This window comes from Meleagris gallopavo, chromosome 3 (assembly GCF_905368555.1).
Source record: "Meleagris gallopavo chromosome 3, MGAL_WU_HG_1.1, whole genome shotgun sequence".
NCBI classification, from domain to species: Eukaryota; Metazoa; Chordata; class Aves; order Galliformes; family Phasianidae; genus Meleagris; species Meleagris gallopavo.
In genome coordinates this window covers 43492496-43507083 of record NC_139406.1, presented here as the reverse complement: position 1 = coordinate 43507083, position 14588 = coordinate 43492496, and the positions used below count along the sequence as shown (strand labels likewise).

Below are 14588 nucleotides of genomic sequence, written 5' to 3'. Positions count from 1 at the left end.
TCACAAGGAGGAAAAAAAAACAGCCCTCCTGTATAATCAATGAATATAAATATGCTATAATTATGAAATAAACAAGAGAGCTTGGCAAAGCAGATTATAATAACAAAAAAAGAATAGATAGAAAGCTTACCCACATCCTGGGCTCACTGCAAAACTCCAGAGGAGGGATCTCCAGAAGAGATCCTTTCCTACTGGCAGTCAGCTCTTAAATGTGTCTAGGAGAGTGCAGCCAGGCTCCACCCCTTCCGGCAGCACAGGAGAATTGCCTTCACCTGTGCTCCCTTGGCTGACTCATTGCTTGCCTCAGGTGGTCAATCAGAGGTTCAGGCCATGATTCAACAGTTCCCATACACCTCCTCACTAGCAGGAATACTGGTCTATCTTCGACATCCCCAGGTACCCTGCAAATCTGCCCTGTCTCTCCCTGGATCTTGCTCCTGTGGTCAAAGATGTTGTGAGAAGTATTGGTGCTGCAGTAGGAACACTAGGAAAACCCTGGCAGGAATAGGGGAAAATATGACTCTCAGAGCCCTTCTCGTGCCCTTTTTCTCCTCTTTTCCTACTCCAACAAATCAATGGCTTCAGAGCTGAGTGCTTAGTCATCTATGTCTAAGGATGGTCTCACGATGTTTTTTCATTACAAGAAGGAAGAGTGCTTCCAGAACACACCAGAACCAGAAGTCCAGTGGAAAAAAAATGAAAACACTTACTTGTTTTCATCCAGGCCTGTCATATTTTTCCACAACCCAGGGAATGACTCAAACTGGTATGTGTAGATGAAGATAAGTACCAACATCGTGTAAACAACAACTGACATCCAAAAGTATTTCAGAATCCTTCTCCACCATTCGTAGTGCACCTGAAAATCATACACTGAGGAATTTAAAAGAAGCTCAAGGCAAAGACATTCGTAAAACTACTGACAAAGCTGTACTGGAAACAAAAACTAAGAATACTACTCGTCCTTGTTGGCTTGATGTAAATAGCAAACACGGATCTTGGTGATAAAGTTCTTAGTCCTGGTGCATATGCCACCAAGTACAGAGTTCTGTGTAAAAATGTCTGTTGGGACACAAACAGACATAAAGGCTAGGGACAGATACTGTCATTCTATTTCATTGCCAAAAAGGCAACGAAGGTGCAGAAGGAGAGGGATTCCATGCTCCGTGGGTATGGAAGTTGTGTGAAGCAGCCATCACAAAAACTGGTAATTATGTGGGATGTGCACAGGTCCAACACTTCCACAGTTCTCAGTGATGTGCAGTGGAGTCTCACAGAGCAGGCAGGTCAGATGCATTACCTAATAGCACCTAATTTATATTCACTTTGCCTGTCATTCAAAGGAGAATCAACCCTTTCAAATAATCTTATTACTATTATGCTGTATCTAACTAAAGAACAAACACACTGTTAATAATAACATCCAAGCTGCTTTACTACAAAGGTAAAAGTACCATTGCATTCAAGATCAAAATTCAGTTCAAACAGTTCTCACTTACCTGATAGAGGGCCACACAGAACAGGAATAACACCATATAGATGATTTTGTACATGACAATTCTACCCTCAAAGCTGACAAAGAAGAACATGCCTCCACAGACGTAAATCCAGTACTTGATGAACATAGCCATCACCAGCTTCCCCAGAACTTTCATAATATCCTGTTCATCTTCCTCATCATCTTCCTGTTCCTCTTCCTCCTCCTCCTCTTCTTCTGCCACTTCTCCCTCTTGCAACTCTCCCTCTTCTGCAAATACACAGAGTTGCATTTGACCTCTATTTTAGGGACCTTAGTAAGAATTGAAATGGATGGAAAGTAGATCCTCTACACACAACACATAAATTTACACAATATTCACAACAACAGACTATGTTTCTTAAGGGAAAGCATTTTAACATTATATGAGCCCCAGCCTGCTCCTAGAGCCATATAGCATACTTGTCTACACCTAGACACCACTCCTCACTTTGTCTGATATGCAGGCAGAAAGTGAGAACCTAAGATTTGTATAATGGGTATCAGTCAAAACACTATCCATAGCAGAAACCCAGGCAAGAGACATTTTAAACTGGAAAACAAAGAAACCACTAGCACCACCAGAAAACCTCTCTTCTTGAGTTTAAAGGGATAAATGTCCTTAAGAGAATACTGTGGCTTCCTTAAAAAACCACAAGCAAGAAAAACCACTAACATAAAACCAAACAAGCTTAAAAAATATACGTGCTGCACTAACATTGCCTTTTGCTATTTTTTCTTTCAGAGAAACTACCACTTTTCTTGCTGCTTCTACTATACCTAAATTACTGCAGAAAACCTAACTGCTTTTGCCTTGTGAAGGGGTCAGGATTTCCCAGTTACTCAGCCTGGGATGCTTGTGGAGGGCAGGATAGGTGTTCACCCATGAGCAGGCACACATGAACAAGTATCTGGATAACAGGAAAATATACATGCTTACTCTCTCATTGAAATCGGTAGTTTAATTTCTGATTTTGCACGTGTTTACACACAAGCTCAGCTCACAAGAAATTTAGCAATTGCCTTTTCTTATGTAAACTTTTATCCTCCTGTGGTTAATTATTTTTTCCTATGTAAACTTTTATCCTCCTGTGATTCAACTCCTACAACAATTTGTCTGCTAGTTTGAGTTTGGGACACAGCAATAAACTGATTCTTGGAAAGTTCCACAGCATTTTTCAAATTAGTCATTTCATTTACCTTCTGTATTTTGCAGTTCAACAGTAAAGAGAATTCTTATTTTATTTGATTTTCTGAAGTTCAAAACTGTTTTAGTTTTATATCTGTTGAGAGATAGTTATAGATAGATTTTGTAATACTGTGCTTAGCTAGTAACAGGTAATCCATACAAACATGAAAAAGAACTTTACTGTGAGAGTGACAGAGCACTGGAACAGACTGCTGAGAGAGATGATGGTGTCTCCTTCTATGGTGATATTCAAGATCCATCTGACACCTGCTTCTATTATCTACTGTAGGGAACCTGATTTAGCAGGGGGATTGGGCTCAATGATCTCCTGAGATCCCTTCGAACCCCCAAGATACTCTGATTCTACGATCTTTCTAATTGATTTCTGCATTAAGAAACACAGTAACTTGAACTTCTATTGTGACTGAAGGACTCCAATAAAGTGGATGTAGCTTTACCTTTTTCTTCATCTTCTTCACTTCCAACTTTGACCTCAGATAATGTAGCTTCTTTTAGCTGAAGTGCTTTCTGTTCAGTGAGGTGTTGCCTAAGCAGTAGCCAGAAAGTAATCGTAAAAAGAATCTGCAAACAAAAATCAAAACAGAAACAACAGGCTAATGCAAACGTGTCTTCATAAATTTTGCATGTTTTTGCTTTCTCTGTCTATCAGAAAATGGTAATTATGGCATTAGTGTCAAAGCACACCTTTGTGGAAGTAATCTAAGAAAGACTGCATTAAAACCAACATTGCATCATTGAGCCCCATTGAAGGATCTTCTCGTTATATATTGACTGATATAACCCCAATCTGTCTACCTGTGTTTATTTCCACTTTCTGCAGGGATCGAGTGCAAACAGATGAGTATTTTGTCATTAAGTTTGCTATATCCTAGATCTCTTGATCTCAGAGCTTTGATACTTCAGGTGTTTAAGTGAAATTAATTTAAAAAAATGGTGTGTCTTAAAGTTAGAAAAGATAGTTGAATGCATTTTGCACTTGGAGCATTTGCAAGATTTAAGGTGGCTCTTAATTCTCTGAAGGGACCATGACCTCTTAACAGTAGAAAAATAGAAAATGAATAAATAGAAATAATAGAAAAAATAGAAATAAATAAATTTGTTTAATGAAGAGTGTATTTCTGTGTTTTGCAAAATACTGCATTCAGCAGCTTGCGATTCTGAGACAGACAGCCAAAATTCAGGAAAGAGCCATGTTGCCCATTCATCAAACAATTGATTATATATTTTGAAGTAGTTATTTCACTACTTTACAAAGCAGAATAAAATCTCAAACAGGAAACATAAAAGCCAAAGAGTTTCCATGCAATAAGAAGACAAGGTCAGTGGTCAGCAAAAATATGTCCTCTTTTTCATCTAATGTGCTTTGCGGGGGAAACTCCAATCTTTGAGACTCTTTGATACTGTGAAGTACAGACTATTTTGCTGTGACTAGCTCTGTCTCACTGCTGCATTCACTTGTTGTTCTCCTTGGCATTTCCGGCATTTCAATTGAGACTATTCATTTTATTTCCTGTTCAGACCAGGGAATATATTCATAGCATGCAGAAAATTAGGCAGAAAAAATTACAGGTTTTTTTTTCAGTTTTCCTCTCCTTGCAGAATACAATATTCTGTCTTTATTTAAATTTAACCTTTTTTAAAAGGGCTTTAACCTTTATTAAAAGGGCTTTAAACAAGGAATGACAGGAGAGTTACCAGCAGTTTTGTGAGGGAGTGATGGACAGGGTTGACAAGAAGAGGGTCATATGAAAGAAGGGAGCCACATTATCAACAAAGCAGAAATTAAGCGGAGTCACCTCAAGCACTTGTATGAAAGTAAGGAAATGCTTTCAAGTCACCATCATGGGGAAACCTTCCTGAGCTTTTCTAGGGAATCAGCATGCTGGGATGCCTCTCTGAAGTGTCTGTACGTTAATTCATGCCATACAGGAAATAAGCAACACAGAAATTAGAGAAGAGCGTGCAGATGCATGGCTATGATCTTTTGGGGATCACAGAGACATGGTGGGATGGTCTGTATGACTGCAGTGCTGCAATGAAAGAATAGACGATCTTTACAAAGGACAGGCTGGGATGCTGAGGAAGTGTATGAGGGAAGAACTGGAATGCATGGGACTCCACCTGGGGATGGGCAATGAGCCAGAAAACCTGGGAGAAATACAGACACTGTCTGAGCACACAGATGCATTTTTAGGAAAATAAGTGCCGACTTGGAGTTGAGTGAAGGCATGGGAAAAGGAACATAAATATGTAAGTAGCAAAAGAAGACTAAGTGACAAGAAGACACACTGCTGAACATTAGACAGGTTGCCAGAGATGTGGGATCTTCTCCTCGAAGATCTTAAAAACATCACATGGCATGCTGCTCTGAGTGGCCCTGCTGGAGCGAGGGTTGGGCCAGAGGAACTCAGAGGGCTCTGCTCACCTCAACCCTTCTGTAATTCTGAAATTTACATTCAGCATAAAAAAAAAGTAGGCACCTTGTGTTAGTCTCTTGCATGTGGCCAAATCCTCACATATGTATAATAGCTTCCTTTCTTAACAGTATCTAGTTTCAGATATTTGATTGTATAGCTAATAAGAAACTACGTCAAAGGCACTGATGAATTCAAACAGTTAAAACTTCTCAGAAATTTACAAAGCTATTTACAAAGCTATTTACAGTGGAACCCGCAGAAACCCTTGAGCTTTTGCTCTCTTACTAAACCATTCCTACCTTTACAGGAGAAATAATACAGTATTCACTAATTTTCATATGCATTAAAGACCAATAAATGATTGTGCAAATAAAACTGCCAACAAGGAAGATCATTTGCAGAACAACTGTGAATTATAACTAGGAGGCATGAGGATAGCAATTCACTTAGCTGAAGGGGAACACTGCCAACTAGCTCTATGCTCTGAGATGCCCTCTTGGGTACTCTACAAAACAACTTCCTATTTATGCTCATTCTCTACCTCAGAAGCACACCTGCCAAACACAATCGCTTTTGTAGCACATTCAGAACATCAAAGGAACAAATCTATCATTTATCACGCACTGAGGTCAACAAACTCTTTTCTTTCTGACATGGATTCATTACCTGAATGACCATAAAATCTAAGCAAAGGCAATAGAATCACAATGTGTCTATTTAATCACAAGTACTGAGGTTACTTCTTTTTCAGGGCTTCATATTGCCCTTGCCCTGTTCCCATTGCAAATAGTGGATGTTTTGTCAGTGACTATACAGGTTCTGTGTTTACAGTTTTGATAGCCAGAAGCATCCATGTGCAACATTAATGCTGAAGGTTTCTGAAGCAGCTGACTTCGTGATCTCAGCTACAAGAGGTGAGACTTCAGAGGATATAAAATTTATCTAACAAATCAAATTATAACTATTTCAGATCCATTTTACAAAGCCAAATTTTCTATCCACTAACAATGCTCCACTAAATTATATAAAAAAAATCTACATATATGTCTGAAACATTGCTTTTGGCATTAGCTTAGTAAGTAGATTTTTCCGCAGTGTTTTTTAACTACTCATTCTTTATTGTAAAACTGTTACTGAACATGGCTCTGACAAATACTGAGGATATGCTCTTAAATGTCAAGCAATCTACATTTTTGGGGGGTCACAATGTATTTTGTGGTTTCATAAAAATCTAATCTGTTTGTAACACCTACCTTTGATGCTAACTCTCCAGGTTCCTTTCTTTCTAGGAAACCTGATACTTGAGGAAGCTCATCATTCTTGAGCTCAATACTCCAAATATATTGTAATATCAGCAGTAAATTTCCGTAGAAAACCATGAAAGGAGAACTGATCATAGCATATTTCCTTCGGTCTCGAATCATCCACAGTGTGCAAGACCAGATCAACAGCACAAAAGTCAACCAGCTGTGATACGTGATACTCCATGCCTTATGGAAAGAAGAAAGAGGGAAAAAATGTCCATAGATTCATTCAGGAACAACATAGCAACATACTGCCAGTTACACTTAACTTATGCTTCTCTGCTTAGTACACATTTTCACTGTCATGAGACTCTTGGCCACATTAATCTGTGGGCCAGCTACAATAAGCTCTTAAGAAGTTTCTCTCAATAAATTCTTAAGAAGTACAGTTGAGGGCAAACCCTTCTTTGTGCATTAACTTCGTGCACAGCTGTAAAGACTATGAGCAGGGTCACTGCTTATGATTGCTCCAAACAAACAGAGCTGGATGACTTCAGGCACACAAGACCTCTCTGCTAAACAAGAATAAAGAGTTCAGTGTAGCAGCAGTAAAATATGTCTTGATACCTGCCTGCATTCAAGGCCTTCAACAGACTAACAGAATCATGCAGACTCCAAATTGTTCTAACTTTTGTGTGATCACTTTAAAATGGAAAGCAGTGGTAAGGCACACAGCTTGCCTGAAGAACACTTAGTCTACACTAATCATATTATGTTGCCTCCTGTACTCACGAATATATAATGTTTTAAATTATTTGCAGAGAACAGTTTCTGAAAACTACTCTATAAAACACTTGGGGGGAAGGATGCAGCTAGTGCTGTTATTAATTTTGGACTACATTCAGCTATATGCTGGTATAACTGTCAATAAAATAATTTAAATTTTGCTTCAATTTAAATGGGAAAGTATGAAACATTAAGAACATTTCAGTCCAGTTCATTCTGCTTGGAAATGATGTATTTTAAAGTTACATGAAAAACACTGATGTGTCACTTCTTTGTTTACACATTAGAAAGCAATTGAAGCATCATCTGGCTTTGGTATAAGTGGAATATTCATGTGATCACACATCACAAAGGAATTTGGACCAAGTCATATGAAATAGAGATATACCACTAGGAAAAAAAAAGCTAGCAGTACCTCAAAATTGAGGTTATGAATTCATATTGAGATATGAACTTAGAAATGAATTTTAAAAGCATTGAAGAATATGTGATGAAGGATGCAACTTTAAAAACAAATGGCATTATGAAAAGAACTACTTGTTAACGTCCCGAATGCATCAAGCCAGATCCAGATTCTACACAAGTAGTCTGCTCTTTTAAGGGGAGAAACTTTTCCTGTTAAAGGACAGCAAACAATGTTTGAAACTATATGAAGACAAAAAGCAGACAAACTAATTTGTTTCAGCTTTTTTTTTAATGCAATACCAGGCCAAGGAATTTTTATGGTTAGTTTCATCACAGTGGAAATTTTTCCAAAATAGTAAAAGCAATGCTTGCATTGGGAATATAGACATAGAGCTAATCATTACACTAAAAATTTGCCACAGTGCAAGCTCGGGGCATGCGCATCAAGTGAGCTAAAAAAGCAAATAATATCAAAATGAAAAATTAGGGAAGCAAGTGAAATAAAAGCAAAACCTATGATAGTGATAAAGTTGTATTTGCATTGAGACCTTTCTGTGACAATAAAAGATAAATAAATACATATATATATATATTTTTTTTTTCAACAGGGAGCAATCATTTACATTCTTCAATCTGAAATAGGAACTACATATTTAAACTTTACTATTTGATTTTGAAATACTTTAATTTTGCAGACAGAATTCTAAGTGGAGCAACAGCTTACACAGAAGCTTTGGAATCAGTAAAAAACCAAGCTCTTTTTTTTTTTTTTTTTAATTGACAAACCCAGTCAATGAAACCTAGTGCTCCCAGTGCTAAAAATGCAATGCTTTACCCAGAACCATGCACATTGCCCTACTGCATGCTCTGTAATAAGCCTGGGAATTATTCATGAATAACATAGAGCGAACCCAAAATGCTACAGACAGTGTATTGATATTTTCTAACCATGATGCAAACACTTACTAAAAACCAACAAATGAGATTACATCAAAGAGGCACATTTATTTGTAAATCAACAGCATTATCCATTTATTGCCAATACTTACCATCATAGCTATCAAAGCACAAATGTAACTTTGCTTCATGATAAATTGGAACACAGTGACCAGGGCATGCAATTTAACATTTTCTTTTTCCTCCTGAGTAACTTCTTCCTCCTCTTCTACTTCCTCCTCTTCCTTTTCTAAGTAGAAAAATAAAGTCTTATTTGCAATTCATGCTGGTCTAAAAGTAGTATGAGTACTATCTTCAGGTAAGTAAACCCACAGTGATTTCACTTGCAATCACTTGGATAGCTCTTCTACATTTGTTAGCAAGCTCAAGATAGGAGCCACAAAAAATTACGTTTGAGCATAGTAAGACAACACAAAATCTGTAATCACTGTGTTGGTTAATGAGGAGACAAAGTATTTTAGATAGTACATGCCTACCACCCCATTTACAAAACTGCCAAGTGATAAGCAGTTGTTAAAGAACAATTATTTAAACTTCAGCAGGTCAAGAAGTTTACTAAGGAAAAAATAAATGCAAGAAGCAGTGAACTGAGATACAGAACAAGAAAATATGGAAATAAGTAATGGTAATATGGTAATTCCCAGGCAATTCTTTTCACTACCTGACACGTCATCCGAGGGCTCCCATTTGTACTGTGGTGTTGAGTACATGTCCGCTTTGGCCGGGCCATTCTCTAAGGGCAGTGTGGGGTGGATGGTGTGATAGTCAGCAGGGTTCCCGTTCACTGTTACCAACAGAACCTGCCAGAAGATGGGACAGAAGCAATGCATTTAGGGCAGCTCTTATGAGAACAAGACTCCTGTTCTTCTCTAGTGTTGGACTGTCAACAGTAAAGGAGCCTAACCAGTAACTTTTGTTGGCTCCTTCCAAAGAAAATGATACATTATGGTCATGCCGCATGCAAAAGTAGCACATAACAGCTTCTCAAATTATTTTTGGTAGCTTTTCATGCAATATCAATAGATTCTAGCAAGCTATAAAATATTGCTGCATTTTGAACTTCTGCAAATATCTCCTTTAAAAGGTTTAAAGTTTTTTCAAATTCCCTAAGGTGCCACTTCAGTGTGCATAAGAGCAATCTGAAAAGGCATAAAAGTGTGGACACACAAGCAAAAGTGATCATGTTAAATGGCTATTTACATGCTCTTGGCCTGTCCCACCTGTAAAATTAAATGGAAAGAAAAAACTGTGTAAAGGCAGATTAAGTTAACACATCCACAGCTGGGGAAGCCTAAGGCCAACTGCATGGCTCAGCACACAAACAGTAACTCACTGAGTTCATGTTCCAACACCCTGACTGTAGAAGCTATGGACAGGCACGTTGTGGGCTGATTGAGGCTCTCTCATTCAGAGCAGTGTCTGGGTTACATTTAGATGTGATCTGCAGCTACACAGCCTGAACACAGGCTGTGGAATACATTTAGATTTGGTCGTAGATGCACTCAAAGTTCATCTGCATCTCTGTTCTGTGTATGCTGAATAGAGTTGATGTTTTTGCTTTTAGGATTGCTATAGGAGTCAAAACAATCATCTGCTGTCGACTCAAGCAGAGATTTTAATTTTCTACAATCTTTAAATTAACCCCAAGTACTGTCAGTCACTCTTAGAAGACCTCAGCATTTCAACATGATTGAAAGAAAAGAATAGAGCAAAGAAGCTAAATTAAGTTTCGAGATGGTTTTCATTAGAAAGCATATATTGAGATCTCATTTAAGCCCAGTGAAATAACAAAGATCGTTTGCCAGTTGATACTACTACTACAAGAAGTGTAATTTCAAATGATCCATTTTAATGCTAATTAGCAGTTTCTCAGGGTAATTGTTAAGGGAGCAGAAGACAATTATATTTAGGATAATCAAGGTTACAGGGTAAAACACAAGCTAATCAAAATACAGATGATTTTAATATGCCAGCTGAGTGTGTATCTATATGTAGCAGTGTAATCTGTATTCACCCAGGATAAAAATAATTACAAAGACTAGCAATATACTAACATCCGATGGCTTGTATTCATCTTGGGTCATTGACAGAAGCTGCAAAAAGCAATGCAAGGACAAATTATTAAAGAAGCATGGCTCAAGCATTAATAAGTTATTTTTTGAATACAGGCATGCATATTTGCTGACTTTTGCAGAATATTTGTGTTAAGATATTCAAGAAGAATTCTTCAAAAGTCAGCAGAATTGTACACTATGCTCCATAAAATGGTATTTAGTGTACTAAAGCCATTGACATTTCTTTACTGTATGTTTTTGTGAATTCTGAACAAAAACTTAGACTGTTGCATTGAAATTGTAGGTATTAGCTCAAAGAATTAATCAGTATCACATTATACTGATTAACTGCTTTCTAATGTCTTTCTAATGATCCCAGTTTTAATTGATCATTAGAATTACTCTATAAAACTACTTCCCATGTAATATTTATAGAAATATACAATGTGGCACCTAGAATTATAATTGTTAGCAATTTTATTTTTCTCAATAACTATTTTTCACTGAACAAAAACCACTGACTTTATCCAAGGCTGAGTAATAAATGTTAAGTGAACATGAGAACATGAGGTAACATCTGCAATTTTAATGTGTCAAAAAAGTGCACTAAAGGATCAGAAGGTACATACAACAGTTCTATTTTTTTAGAAATATCTTTCACTGTAGTCACTAAGAAACTATCATAGGAGAAAAAAAAAAAAAAAGGACTTTTGAAATTCTTTTAAAAGTCCCAAATTCCTCTTTCTGTACTACTTCTTGGTTACTCCATTTTTGTCTGCAAAAGATTTTCAGGAATATTTTTAATGCGTGCCTTCTCTAGCTTTTCTGTAGTAGCTGTAGAATATATTATAGAGAAAAATTAAAATTTCCACAGAAAAAAAAAAAGGACATAGCTGAATGTTAGAGCCTAGTAACTGTTGTGTTTCTTTCTTTCTTTCTTTTTTTTTTTTTCTTAGAGTAGGCTCAGCTCATTCATTTGCAATTTCATTTGCTAGTTCATTTACCATTACCATTATTATGATGCAATTTTGGGGAACTTAAGTCTATGTGGCTTAACAGAGTATTTATATAAAACAAATTTATCTGCAACTTGTCCAAGGAAATATTGCACTGGAGCTGCTGGGAATTGATAGATAAGCTGTATCTTTCTAGGAGCTTTTACATCAACTGCCTTCCCTAGTCTGCCATAAACATCCAACAAGGGCACCAGTACGCCTGAAGAAAGATAAACTCGTAGTTCCCCTTTATCAGTGAACAGTAATTAGAAGTTACAAGGTAGATTAGATCTCTACATCAGGCTCTGGGAATTTCTAGCTCTATTTCATAAAGACAGTAGCCTGTTGTTGCCAAAGGACTTGCCCTAAACTTCTTCAGTGTGGAAGCGAAAATCAAGGAATGTGTCCTTTTACTTCCCTAGTCCAGCTCTTGTTTTTTTTTTACTAAGTCTTACAGAATAAATTCCATACTCTTAGCAAAAGCAAAAACTTAGTCCTATAATGATGCAGTTCCTAGTCGTGACCTAGCTGATGCTGCTTCCATTAATTTCAAAGTAACTCTGATAAAATTAAGTGATGGTTTTAAATATATTTAATGCAGAGACCCTTCCACTTGCAGCCTTACTTTTCTCTCATCAGTTGTATAGTGGCTTGCATACCACAGACTGCGTCTTCTCTCTGCTGTCATTGGAATTGGGCTGCAGGGTATTTCTTTGTCATCTTCTCTGCTCTCAGATTTCTCTTCATCAGGTATCTGCTAAAGAATATAAATGACAAGACTAGTTATAAATCTTCAAACAAAAATCTCTCAAGAGAGAATTATATTTTCCCCTAACTGACGCTCCCTCTCAGCATATCTTTGAAATATCTATTAGTATTTAATGCACCCTGTCTGATGGATGACTTTGACTGAGATGACATTTTCAGAAATGATGACAGAGCTTTTCTATAACTGCTAGTCCTTCAGTGTCAGGATGTCTCCTGATAGTTACAAGACACCAGAATTACATAGACTTCCACATCTTATGTAGTATACAGTCATACCATAAACTATTACAGAGATGTTCAATTTTCAAAGCAGTGTATTGAAAGTAAGTTAACTCTTCTCAGCTGCATACATATGTGAAAAGACAACTCTCCTTCATCAAACACCTGAAGAATTGAAAATACTTGTGTGTGCATTCACTCTCACATGAAGGACTCAAAGCTGGAAAAAGCGTACATTAATTTACCAAGAGTAAAGCATGCTTGACCAACCTGATAGCTTTTTATGCAGAAATAACTTAGTGGATAAAAGGCAAGATTCCATTAGCAAGTTGTTTAACACTGTCCTACATCATCCTTGCTGACAAACTGGTAAAATACATATTGATCAGGCAGACCACAAGATAGGTTAAGAACTGGCTAGACTGTCTTGTTCAAAATCAGAATGGCAGTCGTTATGAGTGTAGTTCCTCAGGGACTGACATTGTATTTGGTAGTATTCACTATCATCAAAACCATCTGGATCATGGGATTGAATGTATCCATACCTGTTTTCTTGTGGGGAAAAGTGCTGTAATACTAAGCCTGCAGGCTTGATTCTAATAAGAAACAATAAGTGCTCTACTCGGGTTCTACATTCCTGTTGAACTTACCAAAGTCCAAGAAAATTTGAAGTACCAAATTTAAAGAGGCTAAATTCTACTTTCTCTTTTCATGACCTCCAGTTTAAAGTATTGAGCCAAATCCTCACACAGCTTAAGCCTTGCTGCTTAAAACCATGCCTACTCAGCTCTATAAAGCCATCTCTAATGAGAAAGTACATAATTACTTTTGCAACCTAGAACACAGGGCCAAGTCTCACTTTATATGAGTTTAATAGGATTTAAGTCCAAAAGCTCTGCTGAGTTGCAGCAGAGCATGCACCAATTGTAATAGTATTATTCTGAATTTATCCTGTTACTATCTACAGAATAACTGGCCAAGTCAACTAATTGTCACATTTTATTTCGATCTAAAGAAATGGTTTGTGAGGATTTAGAATTTTTCTCTGGCCTGTTTTGCACTTCCTACTTAGCAGATACTTGTATTTCTGTTTCAAATGAAAACTTTGAAAATCAAACTTTGGTTTTCAGGATCTGCTCTCATACTTGTTTTACTTAAATCCTGCTTACTGCCAACAAAGAGATATAGTATGACATAAAAGCTAGTTTTCAGAGGAACTTGGTGTCTCAAAGGCAGGGCCTCAAATTAAGCTTTTTATGGAAACTAGCTGGTGGTAAGGGTTCTCTGTGCTTAAGCAAAATCAGTTGATGCATTAGAATAAGAAGGAAGCTGGGCAGAGGTCTGCAAAGTTACCCATGGGAACAGAACATCTAAACATCCCAGCTGGTCTTGAAACTCTCCATTCCAGTCTTAACACTGAGGTCCTATTTTTTAAATCTTGACTTACATAAACAGTGGTTATTAATTTGGTTTTACTTCTCAGGCACAGAGGAAGCAAAATTCAGATACAATTGTGTATTTATATTTGATTGTAAAAAGACACTACTAGCCAAAATGTAACAAGAAATATACAGAGTTTGTGCTTAAAATACTTACTGCTGCCATTTAAAACTTTGAAGTAAATAACCAACATAAAGAACTGTTTATCAACAACATTTAGTTTGGCACAAGGATGACCAAAACAATACCAAAAGACCTGGGATGTAGACAGTCATTTTAGTAGCATATTTTTAGCCTTCTTAGAAGAAGAAAAGTAAGAAAACACAGGATTAGTCATAGAATCATAGAATTATAGAATCATAGAATGGCCTGGGTTGAAAAGGACCACAATGATCATCTAGTTTCAACCCCTCTGCTATATGCAGGGTCGCCAGCCAGCAGACTAGGCTGCCCAGAGCCACATCCAGCCTGGCCTTGAATGCCTCCAGGGATGGGGCATTCACAACGTCCTTGGACAACCTGTTCCAGTGTCTCACCACCCTCTGGGTGAAAAACTTCCTACTAATATCTAACCTAA

The 14588-nt window shown here is 37.2% G+C and overlaps 1 protein-coding gene across 2 annotated transcripts in view; it reads right to left on the bottom strand.

Moving 5' to 3' along the window:
• Nucleotides 1-14588, bottom strand: part of PIEZO2 (piezo type mechanosensitive ion channel component 2) — a 291317-nt gene that overhangs the window by 76924 nt on the left and 199805 nt on the right. For both annotated transcript variants that reach the window (XM_085220764.1, XM_085220763.1), the window contains exons 9-16: nt 12210-12341; nt 10590-10628; nt 9197-9335; nt 8628-8764; nt 6397-6633; nt 3164-3287; nt 1500-1747; nt 711-859 (exon numbers count right to left, since the gene is read on the bottom strand). In XM_085220764.1, coding sequence (XP_085076890.1) covers nt 711-859; nt 1500-1747; nt 3164-3287; nt 6397-6633; nt 8628-8764; nt 9197-9335; nt 10590-10628; nt 12210-12341 — 1205 coding nt within the window. The remainder of the gene's footprint in view (nt 1-710; nt 860-1499; nt 1748-3163; nt 3288-6396; nt 6634-8627; nt 8765-9196; nt 9336-10589; nt 10629-12209; nt 12342-14588) is intronic.